General features: G+C 41.3%; 1 protein-coding gene across 2 annotated transcripts; it reads left to right on the top strand.

The window, feature by feature from the left end:
* Positions 1–996: 996 nt before the first annotated feature.
* On the top strand, positions 997–17386 carry LOC138982073 (ubiquitin-associated protein 1-like). Of its 2 annotated transcripts, XM_070355297.1 has the most exons (9): positions 997–1103; positions 2854–2899; positions 3679–3758; positions 4213–4269; positions 4728–6101; positions 7447–7491; positions 8274–8507; positions 9323–9424; positions 9787–17386. In XM_070355297.1, the coding sequence occupies exons 2-9, from the start codon at positions 2857–2859 to the stop codon at positions 9910–9912; spliced, it is 2061 nt and encodes a 686-aa protein (XP_070211398.1). In that variant the 5' UTR covers positions 997–1103; positions 2854–2856; the 3' UTR covers positions 9913–17386. The 2 variants fall into 2 exon arrangements, with proteins under 2 accessions (XP_070211398.1, XP_070211406.1); XM_070355305.1 differs by lacking the exon at positions 7447–7491.
* Positions 17387–18228: the final 842 nt, after the last annotated feature.

The raw sequence follows: 18228 nt of genomic DNA, 5'->3' as shown, positions 1-18228 counted from the left end.
CCTAGCAACATCAGTATAAGTCATCCCTCCTCTCAACATCCCTATTGCGACGAGTCTATCGTTCACACACGTTCGTGGCATGGTAAAAGAGAAAGACAGAGTGGACAGTTTTGGGCAAAGAGAAAGAAACATTTTAGTGAGTTGTTCTCACTCACAAACAAACGGACAAACCAAAGGCAGTACTTTCATGCAATATTCGTGGATCAGCAGCAGACCTTTTGCAGGTTTCAAGTACGGGTAGACGTGCCCCGAGAGTCAAAGAGTGCAGGCCTACCTGTTTACAGCACACACAGCGTGCACTGGCTGTCGGTAGCGTCGGCAAGCTTAGGCGTCAGTCTAGTAAACTCCAAAATGACACCATGCGTCTTTGAGGACCAATTGTGAAAAAACTAAGCAACCGAGAACATTCCGGTTTTTTTCCTCTTCTCAGGAATTGATGGTTCTATGATCGTACCACCCCGCTCTCCTGCAACTTTTTCCGATTTTGAGATATTAAATTTTAAAACATGTTAAGTTATTTTATTCCGTGAGTATATATTGTGAAGATATGGGTGTGAAGGCGCGAAGCGCCGAGCGAACGGCGCGAAGCGCCTAGCTTGCTAGGGGGGTCCGGGGGCATGCCCCCCCGGAAAATTTTGAAAAAAAGGATGCAAATTGGTGCAATTAATCTGGTGCATTCTGAGGATGATCATTACGAGTTTCAGGCAGCAGATTTTGTCACTGATTAATACCCCAAAAATTGAAACTCAACCCAAAAAAACACAAAAAAAATTTTTTATTTTTTGGCTGGGGGGGGGGGTCCGGAAACCCCAAAACCCCCCCCCCCCCCCCCCCCCCCCCCCCCCGCCCCCCTCGTCCGCCCCTGTATACATTCCACAAGATAGAGAGGCAGTACTTCTTACCAACGCAGTAGTGCAAGGGAGATAGGTCTGTTTATTAAAAAGCACTTGTCTTGTGGAGTTTCTTCCCTTCCCCTTTATTTGGGAAGTGACGTCATTGAACATGATGGCTGACGAATAAAGATTGTATTTGTGAAGACAGCCATTTGTTCTCGGTGTCTGCTGTATTTTCAGGACAGAAAATAAGCCTGCACTTTGATAGAGGTAAAGCAATAGTTGTGGAAAATGTAATGAACCCCTTCTTCTGGTGAGTCTTGACTGTTTTTTGTGAGAAAATCAGTTATAATCGTAACCAAAACATCCGCTCTGATTCATATTGCTCAGAATCACAAGACAACGACAACATTCCGTGCTGGATGTTCATTACCTAAATACTTCAAAAGTCTGTTCTGTCACATCCACGAGTGTTGTACGGGTGAAAAACAAATCGACTGCTGTCAGAAAAGGCCCTCGACAGAAATCTGGATTGTATAATTTGCAGCGAAGTTGTGGTCGACTAAAGTTGTGTAAAAAATGTAAACACACACTGACACAGCCATGCAAATTTAGCTGTTTGTCAGTCTGCCATTAGATCATGTACTGACACAAACTGACAAAGTAGTCTGCGGGCGGTTGGCTGTGTAGTAGTCTATCATTTTCATTGTCAGTAATACGGCTGCATGTGCAGCAGTTAATCATTAATTAGAAGTGATAATCCCCACTGTATCCAGGTTTCCCAATTGCTTCGTTTCCGGCCGATTTATGTGGAGCACGTGATGTGCACAAAAAATATTGGCGGTTTAGAAGTGTCGTCTGCGCAATGGTCGCGGCGGCTTTCTTGACCGCCAAGGACGACCGAGCACGTTGTGAGACGTCATTCGTTAGACCTCAATAATATGCAATATATGCTCCATGATGTTTTAATCACACACAAGCATAGTCGCACACATGCACACACACAAACACACTTCTTTTTATATTTAGTCAAGTTTTGACTAAATATTTTAACATCGAGGGGGAATCGAGACGAGGGTCGTGGTGTATGTGTGTCTGTCTGTCTGTGCGTGTGTGTGTGTGTGTGTGTGTGTGTGTGTGTAGAGCGATTCAGACTAAACTACTGGACCGATCTTTATGAAATTTGACATGAGAGTTCCTGGGTATGAAATCCCCGAACGTTTTTTTCATTTTTTTGATAAATGTCTTTGATGACGTCATATCCGGCTTTTCGTGAAAGTTGAGGCGGCACTGTCACGCCCTCATTTTTCAACCAAATTGGTTGAAATTTTGGTCAAGTAATCTTCGACGAAGCCCGGACTTCGGTATTGCATTTCAGCTTGGTGGCTTAAAAATTAATTAATGACTTTGGTCATTAAAAATCTGAAAATTGTAACAAAAAATTAAAATTTATAAAACGATCCAAATTTACGTTTATCTTATTCTCCATCATTTGCTGATTCCAAAAACATATAAATATGTTATATTCGGATTAAAAACAAGCTCTGAAAATTAAATATATAAAAATTATTATCAAAATTAAATTGTCCAAATCAATTTAAAAACACTTTCATCTTATTCCTTGTCGGTTCCTGATTCCAAAAACATATAGATATGATATGTTTGGATTAAAAACACGCTCAGAAAGTTAAAACAAAGAGAGGTACACAAAAGCGTGCTATCCTTCTTAGCGCAACTACTACCCCGCTCTTCTTGTCAATTTCACTGCCTTTGCCATGAGCGGTGGACTGACGATGCTACGAGTATACGGTCTTGCTGAAAAATGGCATTGCGTTCTGTTTCATTCTGTGAGTTCGACAGCTACTTGACTAAATATTGTATTTTCGCCTTACGCGACTTGTTCTTCTCTTCCAGTTGTAACCAAAGTTTACAAGGACCATTATTATAACATTTCACTACAGTTAATACCAATTAAAATGTAATACCAATTAAATGCATGTATATACTCATTCTGTTTCAGAAAATGGCTTATGATGAGCAGTATGGGAGTTCCAGACAGAACAGTGGTAAATATCTTACAATAGACGTTGTTCGGAAATAATTAACTCGATCTGTCGGGTTTGTATGGGTTGTGAATACTCTTGGAAAATATGAGGCACACGTACTTTCCCACATGTATGACAATATATATATCTACAGGCAAATCACTAGCGAGGGTGTGATTCCAGATGTGGTCCTTTTCCACATGGGGAGACAGGCCGCTCGCTATGGTGATTAGCCAATATGATGTCATGCGGGAGAGCTTAATTGCTTCACAAGAGCATAAATATATATATATATTATATATTCACTCTTTCACATTCACAACACATTAATCTGGCAGAGTTATTTTCAGATTTCGTCTATTAAAAACATGGACATTTTGTAGAAGTTAATATTCATAAATTAAAATCCTATTGGAAAGCAATGGTTGACTTATTGAGATGGAATTGGCACTTTTTGTTTTTATAGCGATATAACTTCGTCTGTGTAATTTTCACTCTCAAAATGTCAAATGGTCACTTTCAGAATAGTACCGTGTAAATGTTGAGCAGTTTTGTTGCTGACGTGGTTAGCTTTTTTATTGTTTGTTTGCTTTGGATGTCTCTTTCAAGATAATTATTGTGTTTTGACTGTGAGGAGGAAGACCGAAGAGGAAATGAAAAGTTTTAAATGAGTTTTGTTGATTTGTTGAAGGTCTGAATGCATGATGACCAATGACAAGATTTAGTTCACATTGGTCATTACCATTTGGGTTTGTCATAGATTAGAAGGAACAAGAAGTAACAAACGTGTTTGGTTTCAGTGTTGGGTCTGGCATCCAGTCACTCTTATCTGGATGGTGTACCTTTCAAGATCAGTCCTATATTCCGCCCTCCAAAACAGGTAACTAGCTTGCCTTTCAGTTTTGATGGCTTTTAAACAATTACTAGCAAATCCTCCTGATGACTAAATACATGAATATCTGGAAGAACTTTGTGCAAGTAAAAGTTGAAGAATTTGTAGATGTGTCGCTTACAACCACATGTAAATAAATATATATACAGATCATGTATGAACACCCTGACGAAGGCCAGGAGGCTGAAATAATGGTGAAAACAAGAAGACTTGTTTGGTTATTTTTTCCTTATTTGTTTGTGTATATATATATACATACATGTTAAATTCTGGCAATAATACTAAAGCGTATGTTAAGTCTTTTGTATTTTATTGAAGCTGTGTAGTGTTTTTGTGTTTGAGTCTAATAAATTTGTCACATAATTGTGTCAATTGGATGTTCATTTATGGGAGCTCTTTGATTGAAAAAAAACCATAACTGTTTGACTGTTTTGTTTTGCAGCCTGTATTTCCGCCAGATGTAGTAAATACTGGGAGTTGTGAGGCTTTCCATGAAGAGGTAAGATATGCCATTTCTGAGGCCTGTTGAACTAGTGTAGTTTATAATTATAAAGCTGCAGAGAAAACTTGTCAAACTATTCTGTAAAGAATGAAAACCAATGTGGAGCATGCAGACGATTACCTGTCTGATAAGTGATAGCTTCTACCTGATAAATACCATATATTTAAAAATTATACACGCATTGTTCTGTTTTTTAAAGTTTGTTTCTATGGTCATATGTTTATTTATTTATTTATTTATGTATTTTAATATCTTATCTTTGTGTTTGCCAGATAAAACATACCATCGATGGATTATACTCTGCAGATAGTTGTTGTTGTTTTCCAGGAAGGGCTGATTGTGATTAGGAGTCATTTTTCGATATGAATGTATATATGTTTATAATGTACGATATTGGGTGAAGCTCATAATCATATTTTTAACAGTCTTTTCAGAAGTGATGTTTTTCTTTCCAGTATGAGTATGACACGGAAGAGGCAGTCCTGGCCTGGGCGAGGGCCAGAGAAGAAGCCAAGGTCAAGGCCATCGCAGAGAGGGAAGCGGCAGAAAGAGCGAGGGCCGCTTTGGCTGCGGCAGAGTCCAACTCCTCCTCAGACTCTGACGAAGATGCTCCGGAGGTTCCTCAGCACCCTGTTGCAACCACACAACCGTCCCAGCCACCGCCGGTGGCAGCTAAACCACCACCGTGGCAGTTACCGGTTTCGGTCAGCAACACTATTCTGACACCTGTCCAAGCAGGCAAAGCCAAGGTGCAGTCACCCCTGGCTCCACACGCACAGGTGGACCTAGCTTTGTTTGAGCAGGAAGGTGACCCCTTTGACAACCTTGAACTGCAGACAATCAATGAAATGGAAGAGCTGCGCACTTTGCTGGACGGAACTAACATGGGCGGGGCCAGTGAAGAGCCCTCCCCCAATCCTGACAATCAGGCCACCAGCAACAATGTGGAGACAGAGAATTGTTACAGTAACATCAGCGCTAACGCTGTGAGCTCAGGCCCCGTTGCTGGCACGGCAAGTGTTGTTGCTTCGTCAGCTAACGACGTCTACGAAAATGTGGTCATGGGCCCCACAGGTATCACAGTTGTTGGCAGCGAACAATCTGTCAGTGCCGCTAACACTGCTGCAGCCAGTGACCCCGCTAGCTCTGACTCCACAGCCAAGAGGAATTCTAGCTATGTGATAGAGCCCACAGGAGACGGTGACTATGTGCAGATCAGGCCAGACTATGGGCAACAGACTGTTTCTTTCCAGAAAGACTCGGGCCCGATTTACGGCAATGTTGGTCAAGGGGCCGAGCCGAGCCTAGGAGGTGAACTTCCTGAGCAGTACTCCAACAGTAAGGTCTTCAAAGCCGTTCTTCCGCCCATACCACGCCCTAGAGGGCATAGCTTAGGGGGGGACCCAGCACCAGAAGGGGCTGCTGGGAGCACTGTCAGTACAGCGTACAATGCCGCGGACCAATCTTCACTCCCCAGCACCAACGGTCGCTTTGGTTTTGCTGCAGGTGGAATGTCGCAGAGCGCTTACGTCATGTCTGCGTCCGCCTCAGGCGTTCCAGACATGTCACGATCAGACTATTCGGGAATGAACCCGTTCCACACTTATTCCAACTTGCCAGCGTCAAACCCCACACCCGTCACAGTCAACTCCAGCCCCAGCCCGGCATTCTCCAACAACATCTATAGTCGCTACGTAAACAGTGAGACGGTCTCAGCAGGTGGGGCGGCCGACAGGGAAGCACTGAGGAACGCCAAGAGCAATCCTGACCTGTCTGTGCTGGGCCAGGTCAGTCCCAATGCTGGTTCCTCCCAGTCCTCCTCTCCACAGGTGAGTACAGTGGAACCCCCTTTTAGGACCTGAACAAATCAGAGAAAATGAGGTCTTAAAAAGGTTTGGAGTTTTAAAATAGAGGTAAATTTACAGAGGTTATAGACAGAAAAATGTGAGAAAGCAAGGTCTTTAAAGGGAAAAGTCTTCAATTGGGGGGGTCTTCTTCTTCTTCTTCTTCTGCGTTTGTGGGCTGAAACTCCCACGTACACTCGTGTTTTTTGCACGAGTGGAATTTTACATGTATGACCGTTTTTTACCCCGCCATTTAGGCAGCCATACGCCGTTTTCGGAGGAAGCATGCTGGGTATTTTCGTGTTTCTGTAACCCACCGAACTCTGACATGGATTACAGGATCTTTTTCGTGCGCACTTGGTCTTGTGCTTGCGTGTGCACACGGGGGTGTTCAGACACCGAGGAGAGTCTGCACACAAAGTTGACTCTGAGAAATAAATCTCTCGCCGAACGTGGGGACGAACTCACGCTGACAGCGGCCAACTTAACTGGATACAAGTCCAGCGCGCTACCGACTGAGCTACATCCCCGCCCACAATTGGGGGGTCTTAAAAGGGGGGTTTTACTGTAATCATACCTAGGTGCATGAGCGCTAATGACAAGATCTAAGGATCAAACGGAAGTAAGCGCTCAAAATACGGACAACAGTGAGTTAGAGTTATGAGTAATTGAATCAATCTCCTGAATAAAAAGCATCAACGCGATCAAGGTCTAAGGAACAAAGGGAAATAAGCACTCTAACTATATGGACAACAGTTGTGTGGAACCAGTCTCCTGGCACCTTCCTTGAAGAATGATTAAGAAGCATCAACATTCATACAAAGCAAACAAGTTTCATCCTCTGGGTGTTTTGGTGTTTGGGCCTCAGCCATCAGCTGATTATTAACTTTACTTGGATTTGTGTACTATTACCAGTTCCTTTCTTGTTTTATGTGACTTTTAGTCTCAGTGTTCTAAGCTTATGCTTTATTTTTTCCTTTTCTTTTTTAGTCTGGTTGGATTTCTGTGAATGCAGGGATGGCCAAATCATCCACCCAGTCGCCAGGGGCGAGTAAAAAATCCGCCGGGCTAGTAGAAACTGCCTGGCAACTCGCCCAGCTGGCCAATGAACATTCTGGTCAAATGCGACTATTTTGGTTGTAATATCGAGTTGAAAAGCCATATAAACACCGCAGATCAACTGTGGTATGTACCGGGCCAGCGAAATTTCTGCCGGGCTAGTGACTTTCTTGGAGTTACTCGCCCGGCTAGCGAAATAAAATTTTGAGATTTGTCCATCCCTGGAATGTAGAATTTGTTATGATTTCAAAGCTGTACATTTTTTTTTCAGTTACAGTCTGACCAGATTTCTGTGGGCTATGATTGTAATAATTTGGTAAGTCATCGGTTGTTCAGAATAGTGTCAAGTGTGCATGGAGAGATTCATAGGAATGCTAAACTACCGTAATTTAATGTCTCCTGCCACTCCGGAAGCAACTTCATATTTGCTGAGCGTGCGTCAGATGTCATATTTCGAGTCAGTGGAGTTGTCTGCTTCAGTAGTGTCGTCTGATGCCGTTATCTTTGCCTTTCTCTGAATCCTGAAGCTTCTTTTCTGTTGTGGTGTACACCTGCAAGAGGACGATTGTAAAGCCTTTTGTTTTTTGCTTTTTCGTGGCCAGTCATTATCAGACTCGCCTTTTGTTTTGACAGTTAACACTTTTATCAGAGGCATGCCAAAAGTTTGCAGAACTTTGTCCATATTTACAATGCTATCGGGTTGAACTGCTATCAGATTCTCCGATGCAAATTTTGATGTGTGATTTCTTGACATGCAAAGTTTTTCCATCCAAATCCCCAGAGATCTGTTGGTAGATTGGTGCTTTGGTTTGAACCGACAAGTTATTCCGCCTAAATAATAATGAGTTGGAGGATGCACTGTGTCTTGGCCATCCATATATATATATTTGAGTCAAATTTGTGGCGTGGTAAGCCGACTGCAACCATCTGCTCGCTGAAGTTGGACCCACTCTGCAAGCTCTGTTTTGAGCTCTGGCCATCCTGCATGACGGTTTTCTAAACAATTTGCGAGTCTTCTTACTTGCTTGCGTTTTTGGTGACTCTCTGTATCTCTTTCAGTCAGTTTTACTCTAAACTTCCCATTTACTTTTTTTTCAGCCATGGAATCCGTACAAACCCCTACCCCCCACCCCGGTGTCGGAGCTGCGGTCAAGTTCTTCATCCACGGAGAGTTTACCCACTGATCAACACCACTCCAACAACACTGAGGTGGACCCTTACAACAGTCTTTCAAGCGAAGCTAAAAACTTTGTCAACAACTTGACCTCTATGGGGTTTTCAAGGTCACGGGCATCACGTGCGGTGGAGAAGTTTGGTGCAGATCAAAAAGAGGTAACGTGTTTTCTTTTCTGTGAGGAAATTGAAGTATTTTGTGTCCGTATAAGTCTGGCAGAGATGGAAGAAGAAGCGGGGAGAGGAGGAGGCTGAGATGGTTTGAACTGAGACATGTACACGTGCACACATGATTCTGAGCTGCAACTGTAATTTTCCAAACTGGAGGGTGTATTTTTCTTTCTTTATAAAAACTTATTCTACAGCAAAAAGTCCTGTGAATTACGAGGACAAAGCTTTTAGATTTTAACTTTTCATCTTTTCCCTAGTGTAGTATGACCATTTTTTTGGTTTTAAATGTTCGATATTATTGTTTATGCAAGCTGCATTGTTATTTTGGGGCAGTTAATTACTGCTTGAAGAATTTGTAATGATGCTGTCCTTGAGCTGTTGATTTCTCCTAATGTAATTTGTAGATAGACAGTACCACCTTGAGTGAATGCAACACTGCTGTTTGATAATCACCTTTGTCTAGAATCATATCTTTCAGTTTGGATCATTGACATCGACCAAATAGCAGTAAATTGTATTGCAGTGTTGTTCCCAGGCCTCGGTCTTTTGTCATTTATGCATACTGTTTTTATCTGACGCACTACTCTCACCCCTGGCTGGTCGACCGCCCGATAGTGTTGACATGTAAGAGTCCTTCTGATTATCCATTTCCCTACCAAGCAGACAAATGTAAGCCAAAACATTTGGACCTATACATTTTTTCATCCTCTGAGGCTGGGAACAGCACTGGAAGGGTGTATGGTATATATTATTTTAAATGCAATGGGTATAACTTGAGTATATAACAAGATGTGATACAACAGGTACTGGATCACCTGTTGAATGTGGACAAGCTGGTGGAGAAAAAGTTCACACCTACCCAGGCTGAGACAGGACTTCAGCTTTTCAAGAACGACATCAAGAAGGTGTGTAGCTGTGGGGTGGTAGAATTAGAAGTGAGGGAAAGCAGAATTGATGACAGTAACACTTGACGCCTCTGTAGTTGCTGGATGAAGGGAGAGACAGAAGGGGGAGAAGTGTGTGTGTGTGTGTGGGGTGGAGGGGTGGGTGGTGGGTGTGGGGGGAGAACATTGGTTGATCTGTTGAGTCTGTTTGAATGGCAACCTCAAAAGTTTTCAGTTTGCTTTTGGATTAAATGTTTATACAGAAAGCATTTTTTTTAAAGTGTAACATTTATTATTAATTTATTTTGATATGATATTCCTGTGAATTCTCAGCTACAAGGTTCAGTCAGTAAACTGCATCACTTCTCATTTCACTCTTTCAGGCAGAGCAGTTTCTAGACCTCTACCAGCAGTTCACAGAGCTAGGCTTCACAGGCGAACGCATCCAGACAGCGCTGATCAAGCACCAACTCGACCGTGACAAAGCCCTGGACTATTTGACCGCATGATGTCCACCATCATCCACAATCATGCAATAACCGGTAGACACTTTCAGTTGTGTCTATGTTGTCTGTCAGAATGTCTTCTGCTCAAGCAGATGAATACTGATGACCACAGCATGTTGAACTCTTAGGTGCGATCTTGGGGTGTGATTCTCTGAAAACTGGACTAGGCATGGCTTAATTACCACATGCAACAGTTTGTGATCTCTTGTGGTTGTCTTTTGTGCAGTCTGACTTTGGTTGAGTATAAATAGGTCCGCCGTGCAATCTTTGTGGTCTTTCAGAATGGACTGTGGCTGATCTGTGAGTCACTTTCTTTCCATCTAGAAAGTGAATACAGAAGGTGTGTGAGTGACCCAGATAAGATCTCAATGAATGTACTGTGCAGAAAATGCTAGACAGCAAGGCTCTTTGTACTCTCCAGAGTCAGTCTCAGCATTGAAGAATGAGCATTGATTGTGCTGCCATCTTACCAAAGCAATTGTGCAGAGATGATCACTTTGGTATGCAGGTTGTTCTTTTCAGTACATGAAGAGTGGTAAAAGATCAGCAATATATCCAAACACATCTCCCGAGAGCAATGTGAACCTAGCACAGCGGCACTTTAGACGAGAAAGATAATGTGAGGAGTGGTAGGGAGGTGGATCAAGCTGTGCTGTGTTTTCCATGAGACAAATGGACAGAATGCCCTGAACGCCTCGAGTTCCATTTGGCGCTCTAGTGTGGACTTGTAGTATTTGACCTTGCCATGTATAGGTGGTTCTCGGTACAGCATGGTGCATATTAGTTTTGAACAAATGTATGGTTCTCAAAGAGGAAAATTATGCGTGGTCTGCCTGGCAAGGATTTTAAGCCAGATTTTGACATTAGATTCTCAGTCAATAGAAGAGCGTGTCTTTCACTTGATAATATGTTGCCCACCAAAATCCTTACAGATATCTCATAAGATGAAAACATGTATTGGTCTTACAAGAGAATTATTGGTTATAATGCTGTTATGAAGTGTGACCAACAGTAGGCGGTGACTGCTTATTTTCTCAGTATGTGAATTTTTCTGTCGATTGCGAAGTTGGCCTCTGCTCTATTTGTATTGAAAGTTTTCAATGGGACATTAGAATATTCAGTAGAAAAGATTCTCTGGTGACAATAAAGCTCCTGGAGTTCTGAAGGAAATAACAAAGCAAAAAACAAAACTGTGTTTAAAAATAGATGTTTCTAAAAGTTAGTGTTTTACACCTGTCCATAGCAGATAGAAAGTCAAATGGGTCTTGTCATTTATATGGAAGATACTCACAAAACATTTTGTAAATGTTTTGAAATTTGAAAAGTTTAAATTGGTTACTATGAACAAAGTATGGTCGGCAAATGGTTTCACAGTCAAATCCCATATGTATGATGTACATGTGTGTGAAGCATGCAAGGTTCAAAACTATTTGTGTCTGATGTGTGAGTGAGTTTGATTATTAAACGGATTATTAGTGTGTCCAAATATTCAGCAGAAAACATTCTCTGTGGAATTGTGCTTGAAATATGAGCAGGTTTTAAAATGTTAAAACAATAAAATAAAAAAATCTTCATCAGCTTGAACATGTAGGTTAAACAACTGTAGAAAAGTAGTTTGGGGTGGGCAGTTTCACTGCATTTGCATGCACTTCTTTTAGTTGCTGTTAACAAAACAAGTAAACAAACAAAACAGGATCTCACTTTGGACTGTAAATAGATAGAAAAAGGGTTTGTTCTGCAAAAAGCAAAAATTTGTATCCAAGTTTCTCTGATACTCATTTTTTTTTTTTTTTTTTTTTTTTTTTTTTTTTTTTTTTTCTTCTTTTTTTTTTTTTTCTTCTTTCTTTTCTCTTTTTTGAACCTCAGTTACAATATGACTCGCTACGAGTATGATACTGTGAGCGAAGCTGAACAGTTTAAACGTAAACAGAATGGGTTATAAATAATAATAATATCATTCTTTCGTTTAACATGGACAATCTTCGAAAATGTACAATATTTTCAATCAATTATAATTTAGCTATAATTCTCTCCGTCAACTGGCATTTGCACACTTTCTCTCTTTCTCTATCCTCTCTCCCCATCCTCTCTCTCCCTCCCCTCCCCTCTCTCCCTCTCTCTATCTTTAATCGTCCTCTCTCTCTCTCTCCCCCTCTCCCCTTCCCTGTCTCTCTCACCCTCCCTGCCACTCTCTCTCTCTCTGATACTGTGAGCGATGCTGAACAGTTTAAACATAAACCCTACCATTCTCTCTCTCTCTCTCTGATACTGTGAGCTATGCTGAACAGTTTAAACATAAACAGATAGGGTTATAAATACTCATGTTCTGACTACCGTACTAGAGTCCTCCGGATGTGTTAGAATTACCCAAACTAGGATTTCATTTCAGCTATCGTGTAGAACTAGGTGTTTTACAGATTCTGGTGGCTATCGAATGGCTTGTGGTAACAAATGTGACAATATGAGTAAGGTACATGTGTGTCTGGTTTTGCCAGTTGGTTAACCTCGACAGCCTAGTTATGCAGATGATAATAGTTACGTATGTGTATTGTAGTTTCACTTTTTCTGAAGAGTAAATTAAATTGTATGAGTTTTCTCTCTTTGCACCAAGAAAATAAGTCATTTGCTTAAAAAACAAAGAAGAAATCGATAATTAAAAGGTGAAGAAATGATTGTGATTGCGACTAATGTGAGGGTTGGTAACGTTAAGAACCTTCCTTTTTCCATGTGTGTGTGTGTGTGTGTGTGTGTGTGTGTGTGTGTGTGTGTGTGTGTGTAAAATGTAAAGGCTGATTTGGGTTAGGGGAGAGAGGAGAACAACATGAGTTAATCTTCGTCTGTAAGCTTGGAATTCATCCTAATGATATTATTGTACATTTGTCATGTATATGGCATGCATTCAAAGCATTTTGTGCATGTGTCAGCATATTGTGTTTGCTTCTGTTTTTTGTTGTTGATTTGTTAATGGTTAGTCAGGTTGATATTCATTATGAACGAAGGCTGATGCCACTAATTAAAATTGTAACAAAAAGGATTCACTAAGAAGGAATATATTTGCACATAATTCTTGCATTATTGTACATCGCTTGTGTCTTTCAGGAGTATGAAGTGATTTTTGCGAAAAGGAACCCTGTAATTACTGCTCACACCTTTACTGTTTAGTTAAAACAGGAGATTTTAGTTGTTGTGAAGAGTGATGATTATAATCATTCCAGTTTGTTTAGTGTGACACTACCCCTGTGTCTCTCTCTTCTCCAGTATTTAACTTTTTGTTTTCTTTAATGTTCAGTGTTTCTGTTTTTTTCTTGCGTTTTTGCTATTTTTTTTCATGTTTAATTTATTTATAACTGTCCTGGGACAGGTACAGTGTGTTAAAAAGTTATCTTTCAAGAGGCAGTTCCAGGAGATCAGATTTACCGGTTGTCTCCCCTGAGCTTTGAGACAGCTCTTGTTACTGCTAAAATTCCACTGGGAGATAGCGACCCAATTTTCCCAACAGCCGGATGATAAATTATAAAAGGGGGCCGGTAGCTCAGTTGGAAGAGCACTAGACTTATGATCCTATGGTCACAGGTTTGATTCCAGGCCGGGACTGACACGGGTCAACCTATGTGCAGACTCAGATCGAGTCGGTATCCATGTTCCACCCCCATGTCACCACTGTGGCACGTAAAAGATCTCGGTCATTCTGCCATAAGTGCAGGTGGCAGATTACACCTAAACAAGCACACACCTGGGTAGCGCAACTCTGTTGCTGCTAGCTTTCCACTGGGAGGAATTTAAGCGACCCGAATTCCCCAACGATGGGACAATAAAGTAATGAAAAGGAAGAGGAAAAGGAAATGAAGTGAAAAAACAAACGGACACAGGGGTAGTTCACAGTGTTCAGTCGGGGATTTATACACTTGAAACAGGTGTACTCAAGGGCAACTTGCCTTCAACGATTTTAAGACCTGACTGTGTTGTGTATTTATATTTATTTATATTGTTTGTTGTTGTTGTTATTGCTACTGCTGTTGTATGTGTTTTTTTCCTTCTCTTTTTTCATATTTTGTTTGTTATGGTTACCCTTAATGACATCAAGTGCATCAAGATGTTATATTTTTTGTAATTATTTTGATTTCAAGCCAAGGAATTTTTGTGTTTTTTATTTAGATTCAAGATGTTTGAACAAACTTTGTTGTTCTTGCGCTAGTCTTGTGTGTGACTATTTGTGTGTGTTTGTGTCTGTGTCTGTGTCTCGGTGTGTCTGTGTTATTCACAGATATGGTCACCAAAGTTGGTAGACCATATATAAAAGTAATACAAATGTATTCATTTATGGTAGCATCGTGAAAAACCAAACATGTCCAAGTGAGAGAAGTTTGTATGAGGGACATGAACATGCATACATGTGAAATGATTTCAAGAAAAGTAAACCCTGTCCAAACACTTCACAGTTCACAGTCTGGTTTCGGGAGTTGCCGCTTTTGTATTGAGATTTTGTAAAGCTGCGTATAGCTGTACATCGGTATTTGTGCATGTATATATTTGGCATTCTTGGTTTGCTCCAACTTTTGTTGTGCTCATTTTTGGGTGATATTCAATGGATAAATACGTCATGGTGTAATTCATTTTGTGCAATTTTGAATCTGTATGCTAAGATTTGTTTTAATTTTAAGTAAATCCCTGAACAGTTCATTCAAACAAATAGTGTTTTTTATGTTGGATTGTAATTCAGCATGTTTTTATGTTCCGCCTATCAACCCTAAGGCATGTTTTGTTGTTTGACCCAGACCTGAAGGCTGTATACGTATGTGTGAATGACTGAGGACAGAACAAACAAGTATACATGTATGTGTGTGTGTGTGTGTGTGTGTGTGATGAAACTGTCTATTAAAGATACATCTTATCCCGTGTTAACCAGTACAGTGGAACCCCTGTTATAAGACCGACATTTAAGACTCATTCTCTTTTTTGACCCAGGTTTTTTTTTTCAAACTTTCTGTTGACAACCTCTGTAAATGTACCCTCATTGTGGCCGAGTGGTAACGCACTTGCGCTCGGAAGCGAGAGGTTGCCAGTTCGACCCTGGGTCAGGGCGTTAGCAATTTTCTCCCCCCTTTCCTAACCTAGCTGGTGGGTTCAAGTGCTAGTCTTTCGGATAAGACGAAAAACCGAGGTCCCTTCGTGTACACTACATTGGGGTGTGCACGTTAAAGATCCCACGATTGACAAAAGGGTCTTTCCTGGCAAAATTGTATAGGCATAGATAAAAAATGTCCACCAAAATACCCGTGTGACTTGGAATAATAGGCCGTGAAAAGTAGGATATGCGCCGAAATGGCTGCGATCTGCTGGCCGATGTGAATGCGTGATGTATTGTGTAAAAAAAATTCCATCTCACACGGCATAAATAAATCCCTGCGCCTTGAATATGTGCGCGATATAAATTGCATAACATTTTGTTTTTTTTAAATCCCTGCGCTTAGAACTGTACCCACGGAATACGCGCGATATAAGCCTCATATTGATTGATTGTGAGACTTCCTCCTTTTGAAGACCGGATTTTCTCAGACTTTGGGAGGTGTTAAAAGTGGGGTTTCACTGTATATCACTCATCATAGAATCGTCCAGGCTTCTTCGTGCAATTTGAGTGTCCTTCCTCCTGAGCGCAAACGGGAAAAAAATCCGCAGCCTGGCTGCCTTCTGTTTATGGGGAGAATTTTCTGCTGAATAGATTTCATTGGTGTCAATCTGCGATAGATTAAATGATTAATTGAATGATTAATTCAACAACAAAATGACCACTCCGCACAGAAAGGTGTAAGGCTGTTGGTTTGTGGTAATTGTGTCCAGGTGCAAGGGTGCTCTTACCCCATGGAGAACTTGGACAGGCCTGTGACGGCTGATAAGACCACTTCTCCTGGAAGGATGGTACCTGTAACTGTTGCTTTCCCAGTCAGAATGGTAATTACAGTATTAGCTGATGAGAAATTACACATCATGTCAGAAGGAAATCCTAATACTGGCCTGTCACCTACCAGTACTAATTCGGGCTCATTCTCATTGTTATGACAGAGTTTTGCCATCTGGTTTTGCCATCAAGTGGATACAAAATGTTGCTGTGTGTGTGTGTGTGTGTGTGTGTGTGTGTGTGTGTGTGTGTGTTCTAATGTCAAGCTTACAGTTTGGGTCTCAAGTGAATAGAAAATGTTGCTGTGTGTGTGTGTGTGTGTGTTTGTTGTATGCTGGTGCATGTTTGTTCATTTGCTTGTATATCTTGTATAATCCTGTCTGTGTTTGGGAGTCTCTGTGTGTCACTGTGCGTGCATGCACACTTGCTGCACACAGATGTACATTTCCAGCACATTCTTATAATGGCTTAAAAATATTAAATGCATCTCACAGAGAGTATATGTTACAAGCATCATGTTGTGAATTTGTATGTTTTGCTTCGAAGTAATTCTTTCAACAGTGAAGTCCATGATACTTACAAAAACGCCTTATGTAGATACCCATAGAAATGGCTTTTCAGTGTGCAAACAACAGTAGCGTGCATTTGTATGTACTTGTGTTTGTGATGGCGAGCATCCGTTTTTTCTCCATGTGCACATCTCTAAGTGAGCGAGTTTTTGTTCATCAGATGAAACGAGAGAGAGAGAGAGAGAGAGAGAGAGAGAGAGAGAGAGAGAGAGAGAGAGAGAGAGAGAGAGAGAGAGAGAGAGAGAGAGAGACTGGCGTGTAGTACTCTTGCACTCCAGGCTTCTAAATACTCTTAGTTTTAATTTTGTCCGGGTAAAAAAGAGTCTGACAGTAATTTCATCCTGTTTTAGCAACTATGAGCAACATTTTTTGTCAGGGGTTTCAGGCCAGATTCCTGTTGATTTTCACGTTTTCTTTCCTTTCTCTCTTTGTTTTGTTCTGAATAAAAGCAAAAAAGTTACCTTTATTACATTGAAAGTTTGATTCATATGCAAGATCACCCTTTGTAGTGGTTGAAATAAAATGTGTTATTGTCAAATGAGGATTTTTTTTATAGGGGGAGGGTGTGTGGGGTAAAATGTACAGTGCTCTAGCAATATAGTGCTTTCGGTAATGTTAAGTATATAAAGAAAATTCTTTTTGGATAATTCACTCATATTTAATGAAAATTTGACTGTGTGTCGGAAGATCAAAAGTTGATTTTTGTCACAATGAAATGAACTTTGTATTTATTACACACGGACTGCAAGTTAATCTTTTTTTGTTTGCTCTCTTATTTGTTTGTTTGTCTGTTGACATGCTCTGATGCTGTTTTAGGTGTGTAAGTGAGACTGACAGAGCTCATCTGTTTTGTTCTCCAGTGATTGACGTGTGTGTAAAGAAAGGAGAATCAGCTGTCATGGCTATCAACATTAAGTGATTAAGTGTACAGACTAGAAACAAAGAGAGTTGTGGTGTCATGATATTTACGCATGTGAATAATTTTGATGGAATAAATTAAAATTAACCAGCAGTTTTTGGCTATCGTTTTTTTTCTTCTGGTTTTTGTTGTTGTTGGTAATGTGTGTGAGAGAGAGTGAGAGGGGGGAGGGGGGGGAGGAAGGGAGAGGCTCAGACAAAAAGAGACGGAGAAAGAAAAAGACAGTAGGAATATGTGCAACATGTGACACGTGTGTGTTGATGTGTTGGTATGTAGAATATAGTCAATGTTTGTAAAGATTTTAGTCAAACAGTATGTAAGAAATGTTGGGTCCTTTGTACTGGAAACTTGCATTCTCCTGGCAGTAAGGTCATATATTGTACTACGTTGCAAGCCCCTGGAACAATTTTTTCATTAGTGCTTTTGTGCCCAACGAATGGTTGTGTGATGCGCCCGCAGCGTGTTGGCATACATACATGTGCTTGTCACATCCCGCTTTCAGCCTTCACCGCCGGCTAGCCAAGCTGCTTGCAGCACCGGCGAAAAAGAGAGCAGCCTTGCGTAAGTCTCTCCCTGCCAGTAAGCCTCTCCACAACAAGTCCTATGCAAGCTTTAAAGCAACCCTCCACGAGGTGTTGGGTGGTAACTGGGGGCCTTATGTCCCCAGGCAGAATTGCAAGGGCGCGGAGGAGGTTTGGCCCCGAACATGCGGCAGTGCAGGCCCACCGGTGCGTGGACACGCCCTGGCGCCCATGAACCAAACCCCCAGGTATGGGTTACCTACAAAGACTCTACGTCCCAACGGCTGACCAGGCGGACGAGGAGAGTGTACTCCCAACGGCTGTGAAGGCGGAAGAGGACCCTTAGTCTCACATCCCAACGGTAAAACAGGCGGACGAGGAGCTCCCAACGGCTGTTTTAGCGGATGAAGATGC

This window comes from Littorina saxatilis, linkage group LG1, assembly GCF_037325665.1.
Source record: "Littorina saxatilis isolate snail1 linkage group LG1, US_GU_Lsax_2.0, whole genome shotgun sequence".
Lineage (NCBI taxonomy): Eukaryota > Metazoa > Mollusca > Gastropoda > Littorinimorpha > Littorinidae > Littorina > Littorina saxatilis.
Note: the sequence above shows the minus strand (reverse complement) of the source record. Positions and strands in the feature narration are given on the sequence as shown.

Coding starts and splice junctions, on each gene's coding strand:
- LOC138982073 (XM_070355297.1), top strand. CDS start 2,857: ATGGCTTATGATGAGCAGTATGGGAGTTCCAGACAGAACAGTG. Junction 8,508..9,322: donor TTGGTGCAGATCAAAAAGAG/GTAACGTGTTTT, acceptor GTGATACAACAG/GTACTGGATCACCTGTTGAA. Junction 9,425..9,786: donor TCAAGAACGACATCAAGAAG/GTGTGTAGCTGT, acceptor TCACTCTTTCAG/GCAGAGCAGTTTCTAGACCT.